Here is a 23,150-nt window from a genome sequence, read left to right as displayed (position 1 = left end):
GAGTTTTTGGCAATTATGAAGTAGGTTGCTACAAACATTCACGTGAAAGTTTCTGTGTGGACATATGTTTTAAATTCCATTGGGTAAAGACTTAAAAATACAATTGCTAGATTATACACTAAGACTATACTTAGCTTTGTAAGAACCCACCAAATTGTCTTCCAAAGCGGCTGTACCATTTTACATTCCCATCAGCAGTGAATGAGAGTTCCTGTTGCTCCACATTCTTGCCAGCAATTGTTAGTTTCTGGGTTTCAGTCATTCTAATAGGTGTATATCTTATTGTTGTTTCAAGGGAGATCTATTTTGTAAATTATAAAAACAATATATCTTTGTGGCTTCAAAATTCAAACAGTACCAAAGGGAATAAAATGGAAAAACTCATTCCCTATCCCACGCCCTATAATTAACCAAAGACATTACTTATCTGCCTGTTTTAAAATTGACCATGCATCCATCCTGAAAACGATTATGAAACTAAAAATATACAGAATCATAGTAATTCCTCTTTCCCCTAAAACGGGCATACATGTGTATGAATAATATATATTTAAATATATATTACATATGAATAATAAACTTGGGCAATTTTCTATATCAATACAAATCAATCTATCTGCCTAGGTAGTGCTGTATGATATTAATGCACTATACTTCATTTAACCTGTCTCTCCTATTAACAGTTTGTTCCCATTGTTGTTTGTTTCATTTTGCCATCACAAATAATGATGCAATAAATCTATTTCTTGGATAAATTTCTAGACTTGGGAGTGCTGGGTCAAAGAAGATGTGCATTTAAAACTCTGAGTGATATAGCCAAATTGTTCTCCAAAAAGACTGTACAAGTGTTCAATCCCTCTCATAGTTCACAAGAATAGGACACAAACGTTGATTTAGTCGTAGAATGGCTCCTTCTCCTCTTCATTTTATTCACAGCATAGATGACTATGGCCATTGCATATTAAAATATAGAGAAATTGAGCCTTATGCCAGATATCTAACTTCTTTCATCCATAGTCTTTGCATCCCCAGATGTACTGTCACTAGACTGTCTTCCTATCTGTTCAACTTCTCTGCTTCCAACACTCTGCTGTTTCATGTGTCAGCCCAATTTCTGGAAGGCCCTACCTATCCTGGCCCTTCTTCTGTTTCAAGCATCACTTTAAAGTCAATCTTCAAGAATTTGGGGAGAAAGAAGAGGAAGTTTCCAGATACCCTCTTTGTTTTTCAGGGTGGGTGGTGCAGCCTTACATGTGTGATCGTTTGCATTATGAAACAAGTGCTGACCTGTTGTCAGTAGAAGGTATGACTTGAGTTGACTTCAACAGGCTTCAGCTGAAATACTGAGAGTCAATGCACAAACGGTGCATGGAACAGTGGCTGGCACAGCAAGTGCTCAATCGTAGCCCTTCTATATCTTTGCCAGTTCTCCCTAACTCTCAAGTGTATAGTTCTGTGACATATGCAGTCACTGCAGAGCTTGAGTGGAGCTAATAAGGCCCTATGGAGATCAAAGAGAACCAAGCAGTCATTGGTGCCCAAGACCAGCACTCATTACAGGATGATGCCAATATCAAGACCAAATCATAAAGCAATATAAATGTCTACCAGCACCCATCATCTCTGCATATCAGAAAGTCCTCTGTATGTAAATGTCTTGTTTACTTTGTATAAACACTTCAGTGAAATTGTAAAGCCCAAATCAGAATGAACCATACAAATGTAAACTGACCAAATGTAAACCTCATTTTGTTTTCTACTTAATAATAAAGCAAACATAAAGAAGTTTTAAGTTGTAAACAGTGGGTTCAGTTCAAACCAATTCCCAATAGTTATACTTTTATGAGAAAACCACTTTATGTGTGCTTTTAACTGCATTTTCTGTTCAAACGTATTTTAAATTTTGGATGAGGAGTGGGCAAGAAGCATAACCTCTTTATGAAGCAGGCTGTCAAACTTTCACAGGGAGAATAGGTTATAGAGAGTATATTTTGTTTATATTTGACTACTTAATGGAGAATAAAGCTTTGTTAGAAAGGGGAGGGGTAGATAGAAGGAGAGAACTGAGTAAGTTATTAAAGCTGGTTGCTAGGGAAACCTCCTAAGTGAAAAAATACAGCTACCCCATAGCGTGGTTATAATCTCTCTCCTTTCAGTTTAATCCAAGTTGTATGAAGCAGGAAGGCAATGGGGTGGAACGCCAATCTTCCTCTTCTAAAGCATTTTATGGGGCTGCTGAGAAGGGATCTTAATGCTTCCTTCCTCAGAAGCATAAACAGCTTTCTAAAAAAAAAAATCTGAAAGAATATAGCTCATTACAGAGACATCTGAGGAAAAGCTAAAGCTGTACGCGTTTTGGAAATTAAAAGGAATTCTAGGCCAAGGTGGATGAACACCACCTTGCTGACTTGTGGATCTAAAGGATTCAGGCTGAGCTTTCTACCTAAACATGGCAGAAAAAAAAATGCCAATATTATAATGAAACTGTAATATGAAGGCACCAAACTCTATTGAGCTGTCTATAATTCTTTAAATCTTTTTCTTCATTAGCCATCTTCTTTGAGAAGCTAAACAGCAACTCGTAATTAGTGATTGGTTTGTATTTATTTTTATTTCAGTAAATAACTGTTTTAAAGATGAAAGCAGACATGTGTTGCCACTACAATTCAGTCATTCATATCAAAAAGAATTTTGCCAATTGGCCCACATAGTATCACCACAAGCCACTCATTCACCTGGTGCCCAGGACAGATGTCAGGCCTGGAAAGAAGGAAACAGCCCTTGGAGGGCGACTCTGGAAAACAAGAAGACACATGCCACAATGGTATTTCCTAACCATACGAAACAAATTTAGAGCAAGAAAAGACTTTCTGAATTAAAATGATATTTCATACACCCTCATCCCCTGCTGTTTTTCATCATGTCCATTTCTGCTGAGCAGGAGTTACCTGTTTTTAACTAATGTTAACAGTGAGTTCAGAGACCTGCACATCTAGGTCATTAATCGACTGTATTTATAGCCGTGCTCAAAGTCTGTCAGTCACAAAAACAGAAACACACTGTCCCTGAGCTTGTAAGCCGAGATGTTCCTGGGGCTTCGTGAGGCAAGAACACGGGGTCCCTTGCAGGGAAGCACAATCTGTTACAGTCATATAGGTCTTCATCCAGGAAGCCATGACTTCCGGCTACTGCAGCCCTTAGCTGTTAATGTCAACATTCTCTTCTTTTTTATTTAGGCCAGAATAGAAAGAAGTGGTCTTTATTTCAGTCAAAGGCTCTCTTGCTTGCACTGTGGCAAATGCTGCTTCCTATTCTAGCCTGATGCCTGTGCCCTTCGGTTTGGACACCCCTATGCTGTACACAAAGGCCTTTGGTTTAGTTTAGTGATTTGATGAGAAAGTATAATTTCGTTAGGATCTAGCCACCATTCATGATTCTCCATCAACCATTTCACATTACAACAAAATTAGAAGCTCATAAATTCACAAAGACTCTGCAATCATACATTAAAGTCGTAATGGAAATTTAAACAGCATCATTAATCTATTCCAAATGTGAAATCCAGTAGGGAGAGAACAGATATAAAAACTCCTGGCCCACAATTTTGGGGGCGCAACACCAGAGGTATTGTGTTAAAAGGCTCTTTATCAAAACATACTATGTGATACTTTTTATTCTGAGTATAGAATCAATAAAGAGAATGGCACATCTTGAATCGGCAAAAATTGCTCAATGAGATAATTAAAGACCCAAATCATTAAGGGCTCAGTAGGAAGGCTGATATTAAAAATGATTCTGTTCTGAAAATGCCCCTCATCAGACCTTTTCTCATTTAGTCTGACGTTACCACTCAGTGTAACTACCTCTCTCACACCTTCATGGAGAAAGATTTAGGCTCCGATTCTGGCAGCAAAATGAAATTTTTGGTCACATTGACAGCTGATGCTCACTGTGTGAAAATTACTGGTGGTAGCAAAATAATTACTATTCAAGGTTAGTGGTAAAAGATCCAGTCTGCTAAAGGAATCGAAGGTTCTCAGATATCTGATAAGTGACTTTTACAAGAGTGAAAGCCCCGGGAGTAGGTACAAACAGGGACTCTTAATTTTTTTTTTTTAAATATGGCAAAAAAAAAAAAAAATTCAAGTAGTGCAAAGGATATATAGTAAAAAGTACGTTTTCTTCCTACTCTAAACACCCAATTTTTCCTCCAAGAAGCAAACTCCAGCAGTTTTCTAAATATTCCCCCAGATGCTTCCTATCCAGAAAAGCATGTGTGTGTTTATATAACTTGTTTAAAAACATAAACAGTACACACTACACAATGTTACGCACAGTGCTTGTTCATTAACATTATTCCTTCAGTAACATCCTATTTCCACAGCCAGCCTGTATCAGCACGCACAAAGTAACTTCATTCAGGGCACAATATTTTCGTGTGCATATAAAGCATAAACGACAGAACTTTCAATGTATAAACAACGTTAACTTCTAAATAGGCTGGACTGGGCGTCTAGAACCTTAGAAGCATCCTGTCCTTGTGGAACTGCTGCTATTCCAACAGGCAGTTGCCATTTCCTGGGTGTCACTGCTGCCACTGCTACTCTAGTCCATAAAACTGTGTTTGTTTCTCTGTATAGTGGCTGCACCAGCTCCCTGGTCCATATGCAGACACAGATGAAACAAAATAAGATGCACTTGATGGGCAGGAGCAGGCAAGGCAGAGTCCCACCAAGCCCTCATAACCTCCTGCAAACCTCTCCCGAAGAGTCTAAACCCTTGTTACTGGCCACCCATCCATCCTCAAGTTGAGTCTATCCATCTCTGGGTACTCGCCAGTCCTTAACCTTTCATGACTTTGTTTCCATCACTCAAAAGCAACTCCCCCCCGCCGCCCCCCGCAAGCCCCAGATGACTGAGAACAGAGAGACAGTGAGTCACCACTGAGGGGACCTGGGGTGAACTTACTGAACAAAAATATGCATAATTCAGTGCCTGGAGAAACATTACTGGAAACAAATGATAAACAGCACAAACATTTTGTAAGGAGCCTAGGTTAATTCACTATCAGTTAGGCAAGTGGCACTTCTTGGGAAGGCAAATATTTGAGCAAGGTTGATACTATAGTTATTATTGATTTCAGGTGGCTTTCAAACATGAAAGGGACAATCCCTCTGAGTCCTTGAGTCCTGGTAAAAGATGCCAAAACTCAGGCATGCCTGGGGTTTCCAAATCGTTCTAACACATATTTATACTAAAGGTCACAGTTCTGGGACAGTGGAGTTAGTAATGACTATTTTTAGATAACCTTTGGAAAACAAGGTTTAACTCTTTAGGAGTCCTTAAAAAACATTACACAGTTACAGACCTGGTTGGAATCTTAGGAGGCCGCTTCTCTGCTCCCTTTTCTACCACCCTAGATAAATGTTTGCTCGTTTTATGTACGAAAAGGTAACTTATTCCAGGTTAACTATATTTCCAGAGTCCGGAGATCTTAACACCAAAAAAGAAAAATAAGTACATAAATGAAAAGCACAACGATTGAACAAAATTTTGCCCAACTCCCAACATCTTCTGAATATATTCTCTTAGTTTTTTCTTTTCATTATAAGGATTACCAATGAGGATAAGTACTATGCATTTACACAAGAAGTGGACATCATCTTTATATGCCATGGCTACAAGCACTTGTTCAATCCATATAGTGATATGACTTAAACTCAGCAGTCATTTAAAAATTATTTTAGAAAAAAACATTATTTGCATGTTTTTTTAGCTTTCAGATACATGAAATGTCTTTTAAAAATTCAGCTACCTCCTTTGAGGACCCTTACCAAGGGCTTGTAACCTAAAATAGCTATAGTCCTTTCTTCTAAAGAACTTAGCATAAATCAGGAGGCAATACCCTGGTTGGGCCTCGCTTCCTAATGCACCGGCCCATGCGTGACCCAGTAGTTTCTCTTCTTCCCCCATCCCACCTGACCCTCCAGGGATGTAATTGGATGTCACTGATCCATTGAAAGTCCCTGCCGACTCAAGGAACTCCACTCTTCCAGGGAGAATGACTGCTTTTTAAAACACCAAGATGTTAGAAAGCACTTCCTGCTGTGGCTGAGCCCTTACACAGGAGCCTCTGTGACTTGTCATAAACCATACAAACTGGCCGATGGGCTCTGCAGCGTCAACGACTTCCATCACACTCCCAGACAAGAAATTCTCTGCCCTTAATGTTGTGTCTTCCTTATGGCTTAATTTGTTTGTTTTAAAGGCATAAGATGCCACCTCTGTATGCAATGCAACCTCATCCCTTTGAGAGCACACTTGTGCATCGATTATGAGTGAAAATGCCATGTTTAGCTGCCCTGAAGTGTTTTCAGCCTCATTTGCTTAATGATTAGGGGTCTGAATAAATGGCTGTTGGATGGGTAATGAAATGAAAGGTATGGTGTTGAATACAAATGTTTACTGATAGATTAGTTCATTAGGGTATTCTTTAAAAAAAAAAACAAACAAACCCAGATTCCTAAATTGACTAGATTAATAATCATTATTATGGACCTGTTATGTTCCAGGCATTGGGCTAGAACTTGAGGATGCAAAAATAGTAAGACAATGATCCTGTTCTCAAGTAGCTTACAGTTAGAAGAGACAGACATGTGAGCAAGCAAAAACAAAAAGATGACAAAATCATGTGTGGGATAGTGAAAAAAGAGAGGAAGGACTAGTTTAATTCCTAGAGAGAAGGCAGGTTAGAAAAAGTATGATAGATAGAACTACTACATAATTTAGTATCCAACCAATCCATTTTTTAGAGTAAAAGGAGCCACTGAAGTTAATAAAATCACATAATGTCTGAAATTTTTATTTATGAACCGACATTTTTCTATCATATTGGTAAGCCTATAAAAAAGAATTCTGTTTAATAACTATTTTTTAAAGTAAAATTATTTCCAAAAACTAAAAATAACATTTCCAGGTATGTTAAAAAAATTACACTTCTTTCTGTTGATTGTTTGAGTATCAGAAAATAATATAAGCAGAAAAATTACTCATGGTACTTATTCACATAGTCTAATCAACTTTTATGCATATCTGTCTCTAAATCTATATCTGAAGAATTCATTTTTTTCCAATGTAGACTTATTATTTTTAATTTTTTCATAATATTGCTTACAATCTTCTTCAACATTGCATTTTATGATAAGTTTGAAATTGTCAACACCTTCAACTGATTCTTCTTCATTGATTATAATATTTTTAACTTGGAAATTACTCTCTCTTACAAGTGCTGTAATATCTAATAAATTCAAAGCAAATCCTACTAAATAGACAAATTCTAATTGTAAATTTTTAATAAAATATATACATATTTCAGCCTAAATATTTTGCACAGGTACTGTCATTTTGCTACCTTTCTTCGACAAAGACTTGTAAAAGACAAACCTTGTCAAATCGTCTCTATTAATAATTTAATGTTTCTCCAAATTTGGATACAGCAACATAATTAGCTGTCCCAATCTCATTCCATTGAGCATGAACATAAAATTATCTAATTAAAAACAGGAGCCCCAATAAGACACTTCCCACAGATTGAGTTATTCCAAAACACAATTACAGAATTTCAAAACTAACTCTTATACCTTATTTGAGTTCTCATCACTTAATTTGTTTAGTTTCTTTTGTTTCAAGTTTTTGTTTCTAATAATTGGGATTTTCTAAAAACTTCAAAAGCTGCTGTTTTTTTTAATTTAACTTACTGAATACTTTAAGATTTTCAACTTTCTTTTTTTTAAACAATGCAACCAAAACATGGGGGGTGGGGGGGCTTTGTTAACAAAGAAGTTTGATGCCATTTTAGTATACTTATATTGATTACAAAGTATCTCCCTAAAAGGCTCATATAATTCTAATATCCAACTGATGATGGAGCAGGTAAGCCTAGTAAAAACAACAAACATCTAGAATGAACTGAATGGAAAAACAATCACAAGAACAATCACAAGAACAGAAAAACAATCTAATCAGGATCACGTGAGAGGACTGCTGAGTGGGCCTAGGACTGGGCTGAGACTGGAGAGCATTTAATTTTCAGCAGCTCCAGGCCAGCTGACTGAGTGCTACCTGCCAGCAGGACCCAGCAACCCTGGTGTTGGGAAGACGATGCACTCATGTCGAATTTTGCATCTGCAGGGTGGATGCAGCAGGCAAAGAAGAGATGATGCCGGCAGGAGAGTGAAACATCAAAGAACAAGCAATAAACAAAAAGTTGAAGGCCTGTTGTGAGCTAGGCTGCAGACAGACTCGGAGTGGTGGAGATTGAGGTTACTAAACTCTGGGGAACACCATTCTAGAGAGTGGCCATGGGGTTGGAGCTGGTTGAAGAACACTGCATGTTATCACGTAGGTTGTCCACGGGGACAACGAATGCACCATACTGACCACCCTGGTCATGGGAATTGGGAGACAGGGTAGAAATCTATAAATCAGACAGCACAGTCGTCAATGAATGAAAGAAGATCGGGAGCTAGCAGAAACAAGGAAGGCTGGCGGGAACAGAGCCTGAGAGCTTGAACTACAAAGGGGCAAGGATTTTTACTTTAAGATGTAAAATTAATCATCCGGAGGTGGCAATGGGGGATCTGGCAGAATTCTAAATGCCTGCTCCCAACAGGAATGAGAGAACCTCTCTATAATCCCAGTCATTCCTACTCCCCCGCTCCTGTGTAAAACATCACATTTCAGACCTTCCTCAGGGCTGCCGAGCCAGCATCATCACCAACATGCCTTATTTATAAAGCCCCATGGATTCAAAGAGGTAAGACATGGTTTGAGAAATATCATCTCAGGAAATGGAGAGAGGTGGCCAGCAAACGCAGGAACCCCAACAAGTGGATTTCTAAAGTCTATGCTGGTTTCACAGAGATTGACACTTAAAAAATAGGGACAGCAAAAGACACAGGAGACCGTGGAATTTTAGACCTGAGACCTTAGGCTTGTCTATAACAACTAAACCTGCACCAACGATAAGAATCCCTCTACTTCAGACAGACCCAGACCCAGACCCAGAGAGGCCAGGAGCAGGGCTATCACGGAACTCACTGGAGGCAGGAACCTGGAATCCGTATCCCACTCCAGTCTGGCCCTCCATCCATCTACAGCATTCCTAAATGAACCTCTTAAATAAGTGCTGTGAGATTCCCCCAAATCTTTTCGCAGATGCCTGACAAAATCTCCCAAATGGGAACACGAGAGAGTTTACACCTAAGAGTCTTAACTTTTCCCCATGAAATAGTCTGAAAAATCATTTAGATTTTCATGATTCCAATGAAGGGACAGTGATTCCCTCAAAATGACAGAAGTTGGGGTTGGATTAGATTATGTCCAAGGTCACCTTGAGCTATATCTCATGACTTAATGGTCCTAACCCTCTGGGAACTTAGATTTAAATTGCCAAGCCAGGACATAATCACTGAAAAGTAACTGTACCCCAACACAAGTACACATTGGAGGGTTCTTAAGCTCCTCCCTCAGACCTCTTCCCTGTGACCCCTACTCCTCTTCCCAAACCCAGACCCCACTGGATGTGACCCTCCCACTCCCCAGAGACCTCTGTGTCCGCTCACCTACTCACTTGCTCTCCTCCTGCCTCCCAGGTCCCTGCTCCTCCTCCCCAACAGGGGGACCGCTGTCCTGCTGCCAGGGTGTTCTTCCTCTGACAGCCACATGCTGAGCTCATTGCAAAATAAAAAGGTATGTTCCTTGTTCAAACTGCCAGAAAAAATTATTTCCTTCCTTCTACGGTCTCTCATTGGCCCTGTCATGGTGTTAATGTCATGCTCTTTCAGTCATAGGGATACTCACCTCTGGGGTGAGTGCAGACCCCCATGGCACCTGGGGTTCCAGCCTACATTTGCATGCTGGGTACATGCATCTGTGCCCAGGCCCCCACCAGGTGGGAACAGTGGAGTAGAGTGAGTGACCAAGCATCCGTCCTGAGGTGACAGGAGGTGGAATGTAAGCAGAGGCTCAAAGCCCCTTGGACTTCACTTACAAAACAAATTCAAAGATTAAATTATTAAAAGTTTTAATATGGCAACTACAAAGCATTAAACCCTAATGGTGAGGCACTCCTGATCACAGGGCTCTGTGTGACTGCACCAGTCACTCCTTATCAGAGGTCTCCCCTGACCATTTTGTATAAAATAGCAGACCGCTCATTCACCTTCCAGCCCTCCATATCACCCTCACTTTCCTGGAGTTTTCTCAGTAGACTTTATCACTACCTGATATATACTTACTTATTTCTTAATTGTCTGCTGTCTCTCTCCTCTGCTGTAATGTAAGCTCTACAGCGGAAGGAGTTCATTCTGTTTATTGCTGTATCCCCACTGGCTACTAGTGCCAGACACATGGCAATGGCTGCACGAGAACTTGTTAGGTACATGAATGATGATTGTCATGATGCATAATAACTAGTACAGATAAAATATGTCACAGGATTTCAGAAAACAGAGAATTCTCCGTGGGCTAGTACCCCTGGAAACACAGAGGTTGTACAGCTTACATTTTAGAGAGAACAACTATAACCTACAATGACTGCTTTCTTCGATGTTTTGCAGGGAACTCTGGGTCACAGGCAAAGCCCTTGGTGGAGGAGACACCCTTCAGTGGAGGGGTGATTAGGACCTAGCCAGCCGAGTGTGCTGGGTTTGGGGTGGGGTGGGGCGAGGCTGTGCTTCAGGCTGAAGAGCTGGTACAAAGAGAAGCATTAAGGAGCGTAGATGGGATGTCGGGGGTTTAGTCTGGTGCTTTAAAACAAAAGAGGGGATCTAGATGCCTGACAAGAGTAGAAAAAATATCAAAGAAACTGGGAAGACATAAGGGAAAACTCGAGGCAGGAACACCCACATCCTTTTTGCAGGGCATGAGGAAGTTCATTTGGTTGAAGCAGAGAGCCTGTTTCTTTTAATAAGTCATCAAATGGAATTGAAATTTGGGAGCATCTCAAACCAGAATGTCTAATCTAATATATTTAGAAATTTATTACCACACAGGCATGCTTTTTATAAGCCCCAATTTTTTATCTACTAGGGAACAAAAAGCAACAAAGTTCATGGTGATAATTTCTCTATTTTTTTATAAGCCTCAGCTTGCTGACTTTAGAGTATTACATATATCCTTAAATCAAATATTTGTACATGTAAATTAATAAATGGATAATTTCTGAAATTGATATTTCATATTCTAATATACTTTTATGGATTGTCAAATTTGAGTATTAGTGACCAGATGTTACTTATCAAAATTTTTACAATTGTTCCACAATGTATGGGATTTAAAACTGTGAATACTAGAACTAACTAGAAATTTATGAAAGATGATATATTTCATTCAAATTGGATAAAACAGGTAAGATGATGGTTAAAAAAGCATTGTGAAATCTTTAAGTAAAAAATGTTTGAATTAAATACATGGTTATAAAAAGTCAAAACTGTGACAAAAGACCGAGAAGAACATTATATGTTGATAAAGGGTCAATTCACCAAGAAGATACATGCTCCAGACATGTACCAAACATGAGAGCTCCATAGTATACAAAGCAAACATTGACAGAATTGAAGGGAAAAACAGACAGCTCTATAAAAACAGAAGGAGACTTCAGAACCCTACTTTCCACAATGGACAGAACAACCAAACAAGATCAGTAGGGAAACAGAGAACTTGAACAACCCTACAGACCAATTAAACTCAACAGACATACACAGAATATGCCACCCAAGAACAGCAGAATACATATACACTTTTCTCCAGTTCACATGGAACATCTCCAGGATATGTTAGGCAACAAAACAAGGCTTTAATAAATTTAGAAGATTGAAATCATACAAAGTATCTTTTCTACTCCCAATGGAAGGAAACTGGAAATCAACAACAGATAAATGGAAAATTCACAAATATGTAGAAATTAAACAACATACTCATAAATAGCCATTGGGTCAAAGAAGAAATCACAAGAGAAATAAGAAGATATCTTGAGACAAATGAAAATGAAAACACAACATAACAAACCTACGGGATGCAGCAAAAGCAGTGCTAAGAGGAAAATTTGTAGTTGTAAAAGCTTACATTAAAAGAGAAGATCTCAAACGACATGACCATATATTGGCAATTTCATATAGTTGAACCTAGTAAAACTGGTTCATGATTATCTTGGACCTTGGCTTTTCTTTTTCATTTACCTTCTTAACTCTCTAAGCCCTTCATATCTCAGTAGGTTTTCCAGTGGCAGGAATGGAGAAAAAAGCAGCCTGGAGGATGACAAAGAAACAGCAGCAGCCAGAAGTACTGAGTTTGCCTCTGCCAGCATCTCTAGCCATATCTCTTGCCAAGATGTCACACAGGCCCTCACCCCAGCCAGACTGAACTCCATAGGACAAAACCCCAACAGATTAAACTCCCAAAGATAGATCCCAACAGATTGGGCCCCTTGCACATGGAATTCATCACAGATTGAACCTCCCCCAAGACTGAAACCCTCACTGACTGGACCCCCAACAAACTAAAACCCCCACAAGATGAACTCTCAATAGACTGCACCCCTCCCAGACTGGACCCTACACGGACTAAACCCCACACAGACTAAACCCCACACAGACTGAACCCCACACAGATTAAACCCCACACAGACTAAACCCTACACAGACTGAACCCCACACAGACTAAACCCCACACAGACTAAACCCCATACAGACTGAACCCCACACAGACTAAACTCCACATAGACTGAAACCCTTACAGACTGAACCCTCCTAGACTGAAGTCCCCATAGATTAAAACCTTCACAGACTGCACCCCTCACAGATTGGAGCCCCCACAGACTGAACTCATTCTGAGCCCCTGACATCCACTTGGGCTCCTTAATGCCTCTCTTTGTACCAGCCTGAAGCACAGCCTCATGCCACCCCATATCTGGCTAAGTCCCAATCACCCTCCACCCAAGGGTGTCCCCTCCACCAAGGCCTTTGCTGTGACCCAGAGCTCCCTGCACAAACCTCGAGAGACACAATGGTTGTGGGGGTTATGTTGGCTCCTCCACAAAAAAAGTCACTGGAGAGCATCTCACTGTACCTCGTGTGTGTTCCCAATCCCCTTCCCCCACACCTACACTGAACAAATATCACAGGTCCTCCAGGCTCTTAATTAGTGTCTGTTGTAAATAAAGAAAAGATTTTGGTAATTTATATGTAAATTCATTAAGGTGTCATAGAAACACTTTTTCTTCATTATTATGCTTGGCTACTTACAGAAGACTTTGTATTGGGAGTAATAATTTGTGTTCTAATTAAAACTGTTTCTGAGAACGCACCGTATGAATTATGAATACAATATTCACATGAAGCTAACACTGGCAACGCCCCCCCGCCTCCAAACAGAAAAATGTTCAAACAGCTTCATGAACAAGCCAATGTAGTAGATAAATCATATTTCCTCTTGGAAGCTGGGTATATTTTCATGTCTTGGACTACTCAGGAATCCAATTAACATTCTTTTTAAAAACTATGTGTAATCATTAGTTTTTTAAACTCAGCAGGTAACTAGTTGTACATATCTTAATGCTATCATGGAATGAAAGGAATATTAGAAATATTTGTATCTCATGTGGAATATGCACAATGCAAAAAAAAAAAAAACCAAACCAAAAAAATAAAACCCCACAATATTGGTAAAACATTCACCTGTACTTTTGTTCATTGGAAAAATGATTTAGGACAGAAACATGATCATTGCTGTGATGAACTGAGATTGCTTTAGTGAATTCCTGTGATATTATTTAGTAAATATTTTTCCCCTCACAAACCACTAAAAAATACAGGGCATTTTCTAGTCTCCAGTTTCTGTTTTTAATGTACTTATTGAACCATAAGTGATAATTTTTCCAGGTAAACCAAACTATTCACATTAATATTCCCTACAAGATTTTTTCCTAGAAAATGTCACCATTGTATTGTATTATGCTGGGTCGCACACTGGCTTGGATAAATGATCCCACCTTTCTGCTCAGGTTCTTCACGTAAAATTGAAATAACAGTCGTTCCTAAGTTTGTTGTAAGAATTAAACGAGTGAATAAATAAATGTTAACTATCATTTCTTATATATGTAATCACACTAGCTGAACAAATATTTATTAAGTGTCTATCATAATGGCAAGTACTTTTCTAGCAGAGAACAAAGCAGAGATAAATTTTATGATGGTGACAGGTGCCATAGAGAAAAATCAAGTTGGGGAAGGGGACAGGGAACGAATGTGTGTGGTGGGAGGTGGTAGGAAGAGTTGCTATCTCAAACAGGGGAGCTGGGGGAATGTCTCGATGCAAGGTGACATTTGGCAGAAATTCTAGTATTTCTCTCATTCCATGACAGCATTACGTAAGCTAAGAGAAAGTGTTCCAGGCAGAAAGAAGAGCAAAAACAAAGACCCCTGGGGGTGCAGGATGTGCGTGTTTGAGGAACAGCAAGGAGGCCAGTCTGAATGAAATAATGAGAGAGGAGTGGGGGTGAGGCCAGGCAGGTTACCAGGGGGGCTGGACAAAGAGTGCTGTAACCTTTCACTCTGAGATGGAAAGCCAGTGGGAGTTTCCAACAGAAGCGTGACTAGCTCTAGCTAATACATTTAGAAAGAACAGTGTGGTGGGGGAAAGTTGGAGGCAGAAAGGTAAGTTCTATACACACGATGGTGTCCTGGCCCAGGGTAGTGGCTGGGGAGATGACAGAAGCTGGTTGGGTTCTGGGCATGGTCTCAAGTTGCTGACCACAGGGCTCGCCAGTGAATGGGACTATAGGCATAAGAGAAAAGATGAATTAGGAATTGCTATGAGGTTCTGTTAAAAGCAACTGGAAGAAAAGAGTTGCCATTTGCTAAGATGAGACAGACAGCAGGAGAAGCAGATCTGGTGGAAAATTCGGGGGTTTATTTTGGATCTGATAAATGAGCGATGCTTACTACACAGCCGAGTGGAGCAGCTGAACATAGATATGCAAGCCTGGATTCAAGCGTGGGGGGTGGTCCAGGCTGATGGTATAAATTCAGTTATCACATATAGAAATTTAACTCTTACTGAAAATATATAATTCGATAGGAAATATAATCTTTTTTAAAAAGTAATTCTGATGTGTCCTTTGAATTCTATCAGCCTGAAATGTATTTTACATTCTAAGTTGTTGCAAATGAGCAAGGGGAGGAGTTGAGGGCATGTCCTTTACCATTTAAAAATAAATGGGCTGATATTCCATAAGCAAAGTCGGATGAGAAATAAACTCTAAACAAATTGACTTCTCATCTGTAACTTATCTCAATGTCATACCAACCTCACATTATCTAAAGAAAAATGTTTTCCCCAAAATATCATTCTGAAAAAAATATATTTGTCCAAAAACCCAAATAAAATTTAAGTATACCTCTATAAACAATCAAGTCTCTTTTGCTATAGCAACATGGGAACAAATATGCTACAATACTCAGAACTGAAATAGCAATTAGCTAATAATAAAATTAGGGTACTGAGCATCCTCTATTATATTTGAGCATCAGTGCCCAAGATGATGTTTTCTAGGAAATCAAAAACCTCCTAGGCACAAATAATTTGAAATACAGCACCCCCAAATGTTGTCTTCAAAATCCTCCCTAAGTATTTAGAAATCGAGGACTTTCTTACCTCTTCAAAAGAAAACTCCAAACCCACTTTCCACTGACCAGACAGAAGAGATATGGGGGGAGGGATCCTCAGGAACAAAAACTATTAAGACTTGTCAATAAAAACACAACTAAAAAAATAGCACTAAAGCCCACAAAATCCTCCAACCAAACCAAATATTTTCCCAATATTATATACTGATACATCAAGGGTTTTCTGTCATTACTTTTTTCTTTTTTTTTTCTTTTTCTTTCTTTCTTTCTTTTTTTTTTTTGCCATTGCTTTTTAGGAATCTTATTTAGATAACCAATGGAGGAGAGAAAGAAATAAGAGAGAGGCCAATTTGAATTTTCAAAGTATCTGACATGAAACATTTTAAATAAACATAACATGACATTAAAACACACTTCATATTTAGAACTAAACTATCAAACTTTTACTAAATAAAATTTCTTTAAGGTCCAATCAAAATTAATGTAAATTGCAGATGACATGATTGTTTATATAGAAAATGCTCAGAAATCCACAAAACAACTACTATAATTAATAAGTAAATTTAGCAAGATCAAAGGTTAATGCACAAAAATCAACTGCATTTTTATATAATAGCAGCAAGCTGCAGGAAAATAAAATAAAAAACCATTTATAGTAGATCAAAAAATTAAAATATTTCAGAATTCAATAAAGAGATGGATGACTGCACACTGAAAATATAAAGCATTAAGAGAAATGAAAGATCTAAATAAGTGAAGATATTAATCGTGTTTATGGATTAGAAGTCTCAACTTTTTAAGTTGTCAATTGTTCCCAAATTGTCATACAGATTCAGTACAATCCCAAACAAAATTCCACAAGCATTTTTTGAAGGAAGAAAGCAGATTCTATGATGTATATGAAAATGCAAACAATCTAGAATACCCAAAGCAATTTTAAGAAAAGAATAACAAAGTTAGAGGACTTACACTACCTGATTTCAAAGCTTATGAGAAAGCTATAATATGATACCGACAAAAGTTACAGAACACAATAATGAGTCCAGAAATTAATCCAGCCATATATAGTCAACAGATTTTTGACAAAGGTGCCAAGGCAATTAATTGGAAAAAGTAGTCTTCCCAACAAATGGTGCTGAAAATTGGTTATCACTATGGGGAGCCGGGGAGAAGGGGAGAATATCATCCTTATCTCACACCATTCATAAAAATTAAAGTTTATCTTGAAATAGACCTAAATGGAAATGCTGAAACTATAAAGCTTCTAGAAGAAAAAAACATTTGCAAACTTGGGGTAGGCAGACTGCGCACACAGGATACAAAAAGCACAAACCAGAAGAGAAACCAAATTGATAAGGTGGACTTGTTCACCATTAAAACGTTTTCTATTCTAAAGGTACCATTAAGAATTATGTGATTTCTTAGATATGACACCAAAAACATAAGCGACAAAAGAAAAAAATAAACTGTACTACATGAACATTAAAGACTTTGGTGTTGCGAATGACAGCATCAAGAAAGTGAAAGGACCACCCAGCCTAGGAGAAAATATGCGCCAACCATATGTCTAATAAGAGACTTGTATGTAGAATATATAAAGAAGTCTTCCAGTTCAAAAATAAAAGAAAAATATCTCAATTTAAAATAGGGTATTTGAATAGATATGTCTCTAAAGAAGATATATGAGTGTCCAATAAGCATGCAAAAAGATGTTCCACATCATTAGTCATCAAGAAAATGCGAATCAAACCACGTGATTCACACTTAGAATGGCTATCAACAAAAAGACAGATGAAATAAGTATTGGAGAGGATGTAGAGATGTTGTGATTCTTATACACTGCTCATGAAATTGTGAAATGGTGCAGTCACTATGGAACAGAGTTTGGAAGTTCCTGAAAATATTAAACGTGGAGTTACCATTTGACCCAGAAACTACACTCCTGGGTATACACTCAAGGTAAATGAAAACTTATGTCCAGACAAAAATGTGTACCTGAATATGCCTAGCATTATTATTCACAACAGTCCAAAAGCAGAAATACCCTAACTGCCCATCACTGATGAATGAATAAATAAACTGTGATATATCCATATAATGGAATATTATTTGGCAATAAAAAGGAATGAAGGACTGACATATGCTCCAAAATGGATAAACCTTGAAAATATTAAGCTAAATGAAAGAAGCCAGTCACAAAAGAACACATTCTATGATTCCATTTATATAAAATGTCTAGAATAGGCAAATCCATAGACACAGAAAGTAAGTGGCTACTAGGGGCTGGGGGAGGAAGAATTGAGAGTGACTGATAATGGGTACAGGGTTTCTTTTATGGGGACAAAAATGTTCTAAAATTAGATTGTGTGATGATTTTACAACCCTGAGACTAATAAAAACCACTGCATTATACATTTTAAATGTGTAAATTGCATGGCATTGTGAATTAAGCTCTTTTTTAAAGGGTATCATTAAGAAAACAACAACAAAAACAAAGCAAGCTACAGAATGGAAGTAAATAGTCATATATATCTGACAAAGGACAGAATATATAAATAATACTTCCAATGCATAATATGATGATAAACAATCCAATAAGAACTGAGTCAAAAATCTGATTGGACACTTTACCAAAGAAGATATACTAATGGCCCATCAGGATATAAAAGGATAACTGCCATCATTAATCATCAGGGAAATACAAATCAAAACCACTATGAGATACCACTACACTCCCAGTAAAATGGCCGAAACTGAAAAGACTGGAAGCGTCAAGTGTTGGCAAGAATGCAGAGAACATGAACTTACTATATATACTGCAGGTAAAAATGTAAAATATAAAATGGTAAAACCACTTTGGAAAACCATCTGGTAGTTTCTTGAAAAGTTCAACACACCACCTACTATACAGCCCAGTTCTTTCCCTCCTAGGTCTTCATACATCCACACCATGGCTTATGCATGATATTGACAGCAGCTTTATTCATAATAGCCTCAAACTGGAAACAACCTAAATGCTTATCAACAGGTAAGTGAATAAAATGTGGACCATCCAGAACAACGAAATGTTGCTCAGCAATCAGAAGAAATGAACTACTGATCCATGCAACTACATGGATGAATGTCAACAATTATGAGTGAAAGAAGCCAGACACAAAAGTGTACATGCTATGTAATTCCATTTATACAATATTTTAGGAAATGCAAAGGAATCTCTACTGAGTGAACATGGACCACTGGGTAGCTGCGGTCAGAGGTGACGAAGGAAGTACTTCAGAAGGCCACACGTAATCTTTTGGAGTGATGGAAATTTTCTGTTCTTGATTGTGGTGGTGGCTTTCTGGGTATGCGTCTCTCATATTCATCACTGATTTGCTCAGTTAAATAAGTGCAGATAATTGCACGTAAATTGTACCTCAATAAAGTTGATTTTAAAAATCTAATGAAAACCGATGAAAAAAAGAATTCATACAAGTTAACAGTGTGTAATTAGTGTATCCAGTGCTTCTGTAAATGGTGCCTCTAAACTGCTTAACAGTGCACTTAAATAGGTTTTCCTTAGGTGCTTCAAACATTCATGCTTCTAGGTCTGGATTTTGTGATTAATTTGCCTGACAAACCTCGTACAGTGCCCTCTAAAACTTCATTTTAGCCCAATTCCTCTCTGTATTAATACAAATTCTGAATCAGTGTGATCTATATTAAGGAGGTTTTAGGATTATTGCAAAAGAGGAGAAAGCCATGACAGAAAAGCTGAGTGAGGGTTGAGGTCAGCTGTGCAGACAGTATGACATCCAAACTTTGTTCTCAGGTTCGTTGTTTCAAATACTTATGCTCTCATGTCAACCGATCTTTACATAAACTTCTGCTGGTAAATATACAGATGGTCCCCAACCTACGATGGTGCAACTTGCAACTTTATCGCAGAGACATACTAATAAAATGATATGGGTGTCCATAAAGAAAATGAGTACTTACTATTTATGGCAGACCATTTCCCATGCATTTTTCTCATTTAATACTCACTATAACCCTCTAATGTAAACATTATTACAATCCCCACTTTTTTCCATGAAGAAAACTGATACTCAGAAAGGCCCAGTTATTTGCCCAAATTCACCCAGCTAGTAAGAGGCAGGGCTGAGATTTACATATTTGAAGGACTTTTAACTGATTTCTTTAGTGACAGTTTGCAAATGAGAACTAAAGCAAGTGAATACATATAGCTTTGGATTCATATATTAATTAATTAATTTATTTATTTATTTTTTGCATCACCAATAAAAAAGCACACATTTAAATATACTACTGACATTTTCTGGGGCTTTTTCTTGTCACCAAAATGTCATATTCTTTCTATTGGGCAGTCAATATTTGGTGGAAAATTGATTTGCCTGCTTCTTTAAGAGTAGACTGTACATGAAACAAAGTCACATGAGCTTCTAGGAGTGTCCCCAGAATGGGGAGAGCTATCGCTCTCTAGAAAGAACCAGAAACGTGGCAAACTGTAAAACGAACAGAAAAGCAAGAAACTAGGAAAGACTGTACTTAGGTAGTTTGGAGTTAGCATAGAATCAGCAGTCAAAATTGCTTCAACTGCCAAGCTCATGGCTGACAATTAGACACAAATCTGTAAAACCGTTAATCACATCTAAGACTATCATTTGCCAGAGACGAATCATCCATAAGCTTCTGGTTTGGATATTTGGATATTTTTAATGTTTATATAGAAATGTCATAACCTACTAAAATTTTTAAAGATAATGAAAGATTAAATAAATGCATTGAGGAACGTTTATTTGCATCCTAACATGATCCCCAGTTAATATGTTGGTTTAAATATTCACATGGAAAAATAAAACATTTTAAAAAATTGTTAGCCTAACCTCAATTCTTCTAAATACCTTTAGCAAGTCAAAGTCTGAAAATCATCAATAATAATGAAATTTAAGTATATATTCTGACCTTCAACAAAAGTCCTCTTCGGTCACTCAGCTAAATAATATGGTGTTTCAGAATTTATTTACTCAGGTCATGGTTAAAGCATAATACTCTTACATAGTTTCCATCACTTAATTCTAATAAATCTAATCCTGGGCTGCTCCTAGGGATTATACCACTCAGAGTGAAGCATTTGTGTGAGTGGGGAGGACAGTTTCATTTTATACTTAAAAAAAACACATGGTCAAGTCCAGTTTCTACTTGAATATTCAGCTTTCTTATTTCCTCCCTCTATTCTCTAGCATTACTAGAATGCAGAAATAACCTACTGGGGGCAATAATGTCAAGGTCTGACTCTGGATATACTTTTCTTATTTGGGCATGAATTCCCATTCAGTCACATGTGCATTTATCTGCCAGCAGAAGAGCAGAGGGAAGGGACAGAGCACACAGTTACCATCTGCCACTACCTCCCCCAGCCGCCCTAGAAATGCAGACAAGAGACAAGAGCAGAGTGTACTTGACAGTGGGCCCACAGAAGTGTTTTCAGGAAGCAACATTTGGACCTCACACATTAAAAAACGAAACAGCCATCCTGAATGTAGGCACCCTGCAATGGAAGCATCAGATCTCAATGCGGGGACTTGAGATTTTCAGTCGGGCCCAGCAGCTGCAGGCTAAACCAAGTGAGGCCTGCAGACTCCTGTGTTCGGCCAACTGTCCTTAGTTGGATACACTCGTCTCCAATGTCTCACAGCCCTTTCCACTCCCTATCGTCATACGTGGCCCATTACATTAGTTCATTTCACCACTTGGCCCTTTAGGCATTTGAGTTTGCAACCCCTGGTCCATACTCAACCGAAAAAGATACTTACAGCTGCATGACCAGGTACAAGTGATTCGGGCTTTCATAAATGTCTTCCAGGGCAACGATGTTTTCATGCTTAATCCTGAAAGAAAAAAAACACACACAGAGAATAATAAATACAATGAGACATGAAAACTTAAAAACAAATGTCACTGTAGCAGTTCTAAGCTTTACGAAAGGAAACAACGGGCCCAAAATGGAGTCACTTGGCTAACCAAGTCTCAATACCTAATCTAATAGCAGTTATAACTTCCCCCAGGGATGAATCGTAACTAGAATTTTATGGTCGGCACAGGAGGTAATCCGCTGCTCAGCCCACTTCTGTTCCCCAAAGACAGATTACCTAAGCCTGAATCGATCCACTTGTCCCCTTCCGCCTAGAAAAGTCTTGCATTTTGTACAGCTCCTCAGAGCTCCTTTGTACTTGATAGATGGGATGCTGCCTGACTCATGAATTGTTCAATAAAGCCAGTTAGATCTTTAAAAAGTTTACTCAGTTGAATTTGTTACTTAATATAAGACAGAATCCAAACTCTTTAACGTGACATTTAAGACTCTTCACAGTCTTGCCTCCAAACCAGACCTACCTCCCAGTATCCCTCCCCTACTCTCTGTTCTTCATTCCTATATTGGAGGGCTCTATACCCACCAATACAGCAATACTGGATTAACTACTGTCGATTCACGTTATTCCACCCTCTTTCTATTAATTCATATGAATCCCAGGACTAGGCCAACCCAGTCAAAATCCTATTATCTTACAAGGCCCAATTCAAATGGCTGAGCCATTTCTTCTGTAGTCTCACAATATCATCACAGACTGGCCTGAATAGTTCATTGTATGCAAATCCATCCACATAACAGGCAGGATGTGCCAGGGGACAGTTTCATCTGTCATGCTCATGCCTCCAGCCTAGGCCAAGGAAAACCAGACTGAACCTTCACTGGGGTTCTAGTCACCACCACCACCAAATGTCAATTTGGTACTTCAAGTGAACTAGACGGGTATTGATCAAAATGTGGTTCCCAAACAGGCAGCACCAGCATCTCCTGAAAGCATGTTAGAAATGCAGATTCTCAGGCCCTACCCGTCAGAGTTAGAATTCCAGAGGACAGGGCCCAAGAATCTGTTTTAACAGAAGCATCGGATGACTGATATACACCACGTAGAGCTGGAGAGCTTCTGTGTTGGGCCAGTGCTTCTCAAACTTCAGTATGCACACGAATTACCTGGGGTTCTGGTCACACATTATGATTTAATGGGTCTGGGGTGGGCCTGAGAGTCTGCGTTGTCTAACACATTCCCTAGAGATGCTGATTGTACTGTTCTAGGGACCACACTCAAAGTCCTAACTACAGAACCAAGGGAGAAGGAAACAGCCTGATACCAGCCCCGGAACTCCCCATCAAGAGCAGTTTCTGTTCAGAATGTAAGGTTTGATATTTATTTTCAGTATTCGAGGAGAATCATTTCATTACTCTATGAGGTAATTAGCTCTTCTGCAAGCTTTTCTCTGAAATCATTGTGGAAGCACCTAAAAGCCAGCATTTAATGAGCAGATTCTTGTGAACCCTTATAAGCAGGGACTACATGTATCTTACTCATTTTGTTTTCTCCTAGGACCTGCATCGATCTGCTTAACAAATGATTCCTG

The 23,150-nt window shown here is 38.5% G+C and overlaps 1 protein-coding gene across 1 annotated transcript in view; it reads right to left on the bottom strand.

Moving 5' to 3' along the window:
- CAMK1D (calcium/calmodulin dependent protein kinase ID) overlaps positions 1–23,150 on the bottom strand; it is a 212,299-nt gene that overhangs the window by 109,955 nt on the left and 79,194 nt on the right. The window contains exon 2 of the mRNA XM_025043481.1: positions 21,503–21,577. Within this exon, the coding sequence (XP_024899249.1) occupies positions 21,503–21,510 (8 nt within the window). The 5' untranslated portion in view covers positions 21,511–21,577. The remainder of the gene's footprint in view (positions 1–21,502; positions 21,578–23,150) is intronic.

Source organism: Pteropus alecto, unplaced genomic scaffold, assembly GCF_000325575.1.
Source record: "Pteropus alecto unplaced genomic scaffold, ASM32557v1 scaffold11, whole genome shotgun sequence".
Taxonomy (NCBI): Eukaryota; Metazoa; Chordata; class Mammalia; order Chiroptera; family Pteropodidae; genus Pteropus; species Pteropus alecto.
Note: the sequence above shows the minus strand (reverse complement) of the source record. Positions and strands in the feature narration are given on the sequence as shown.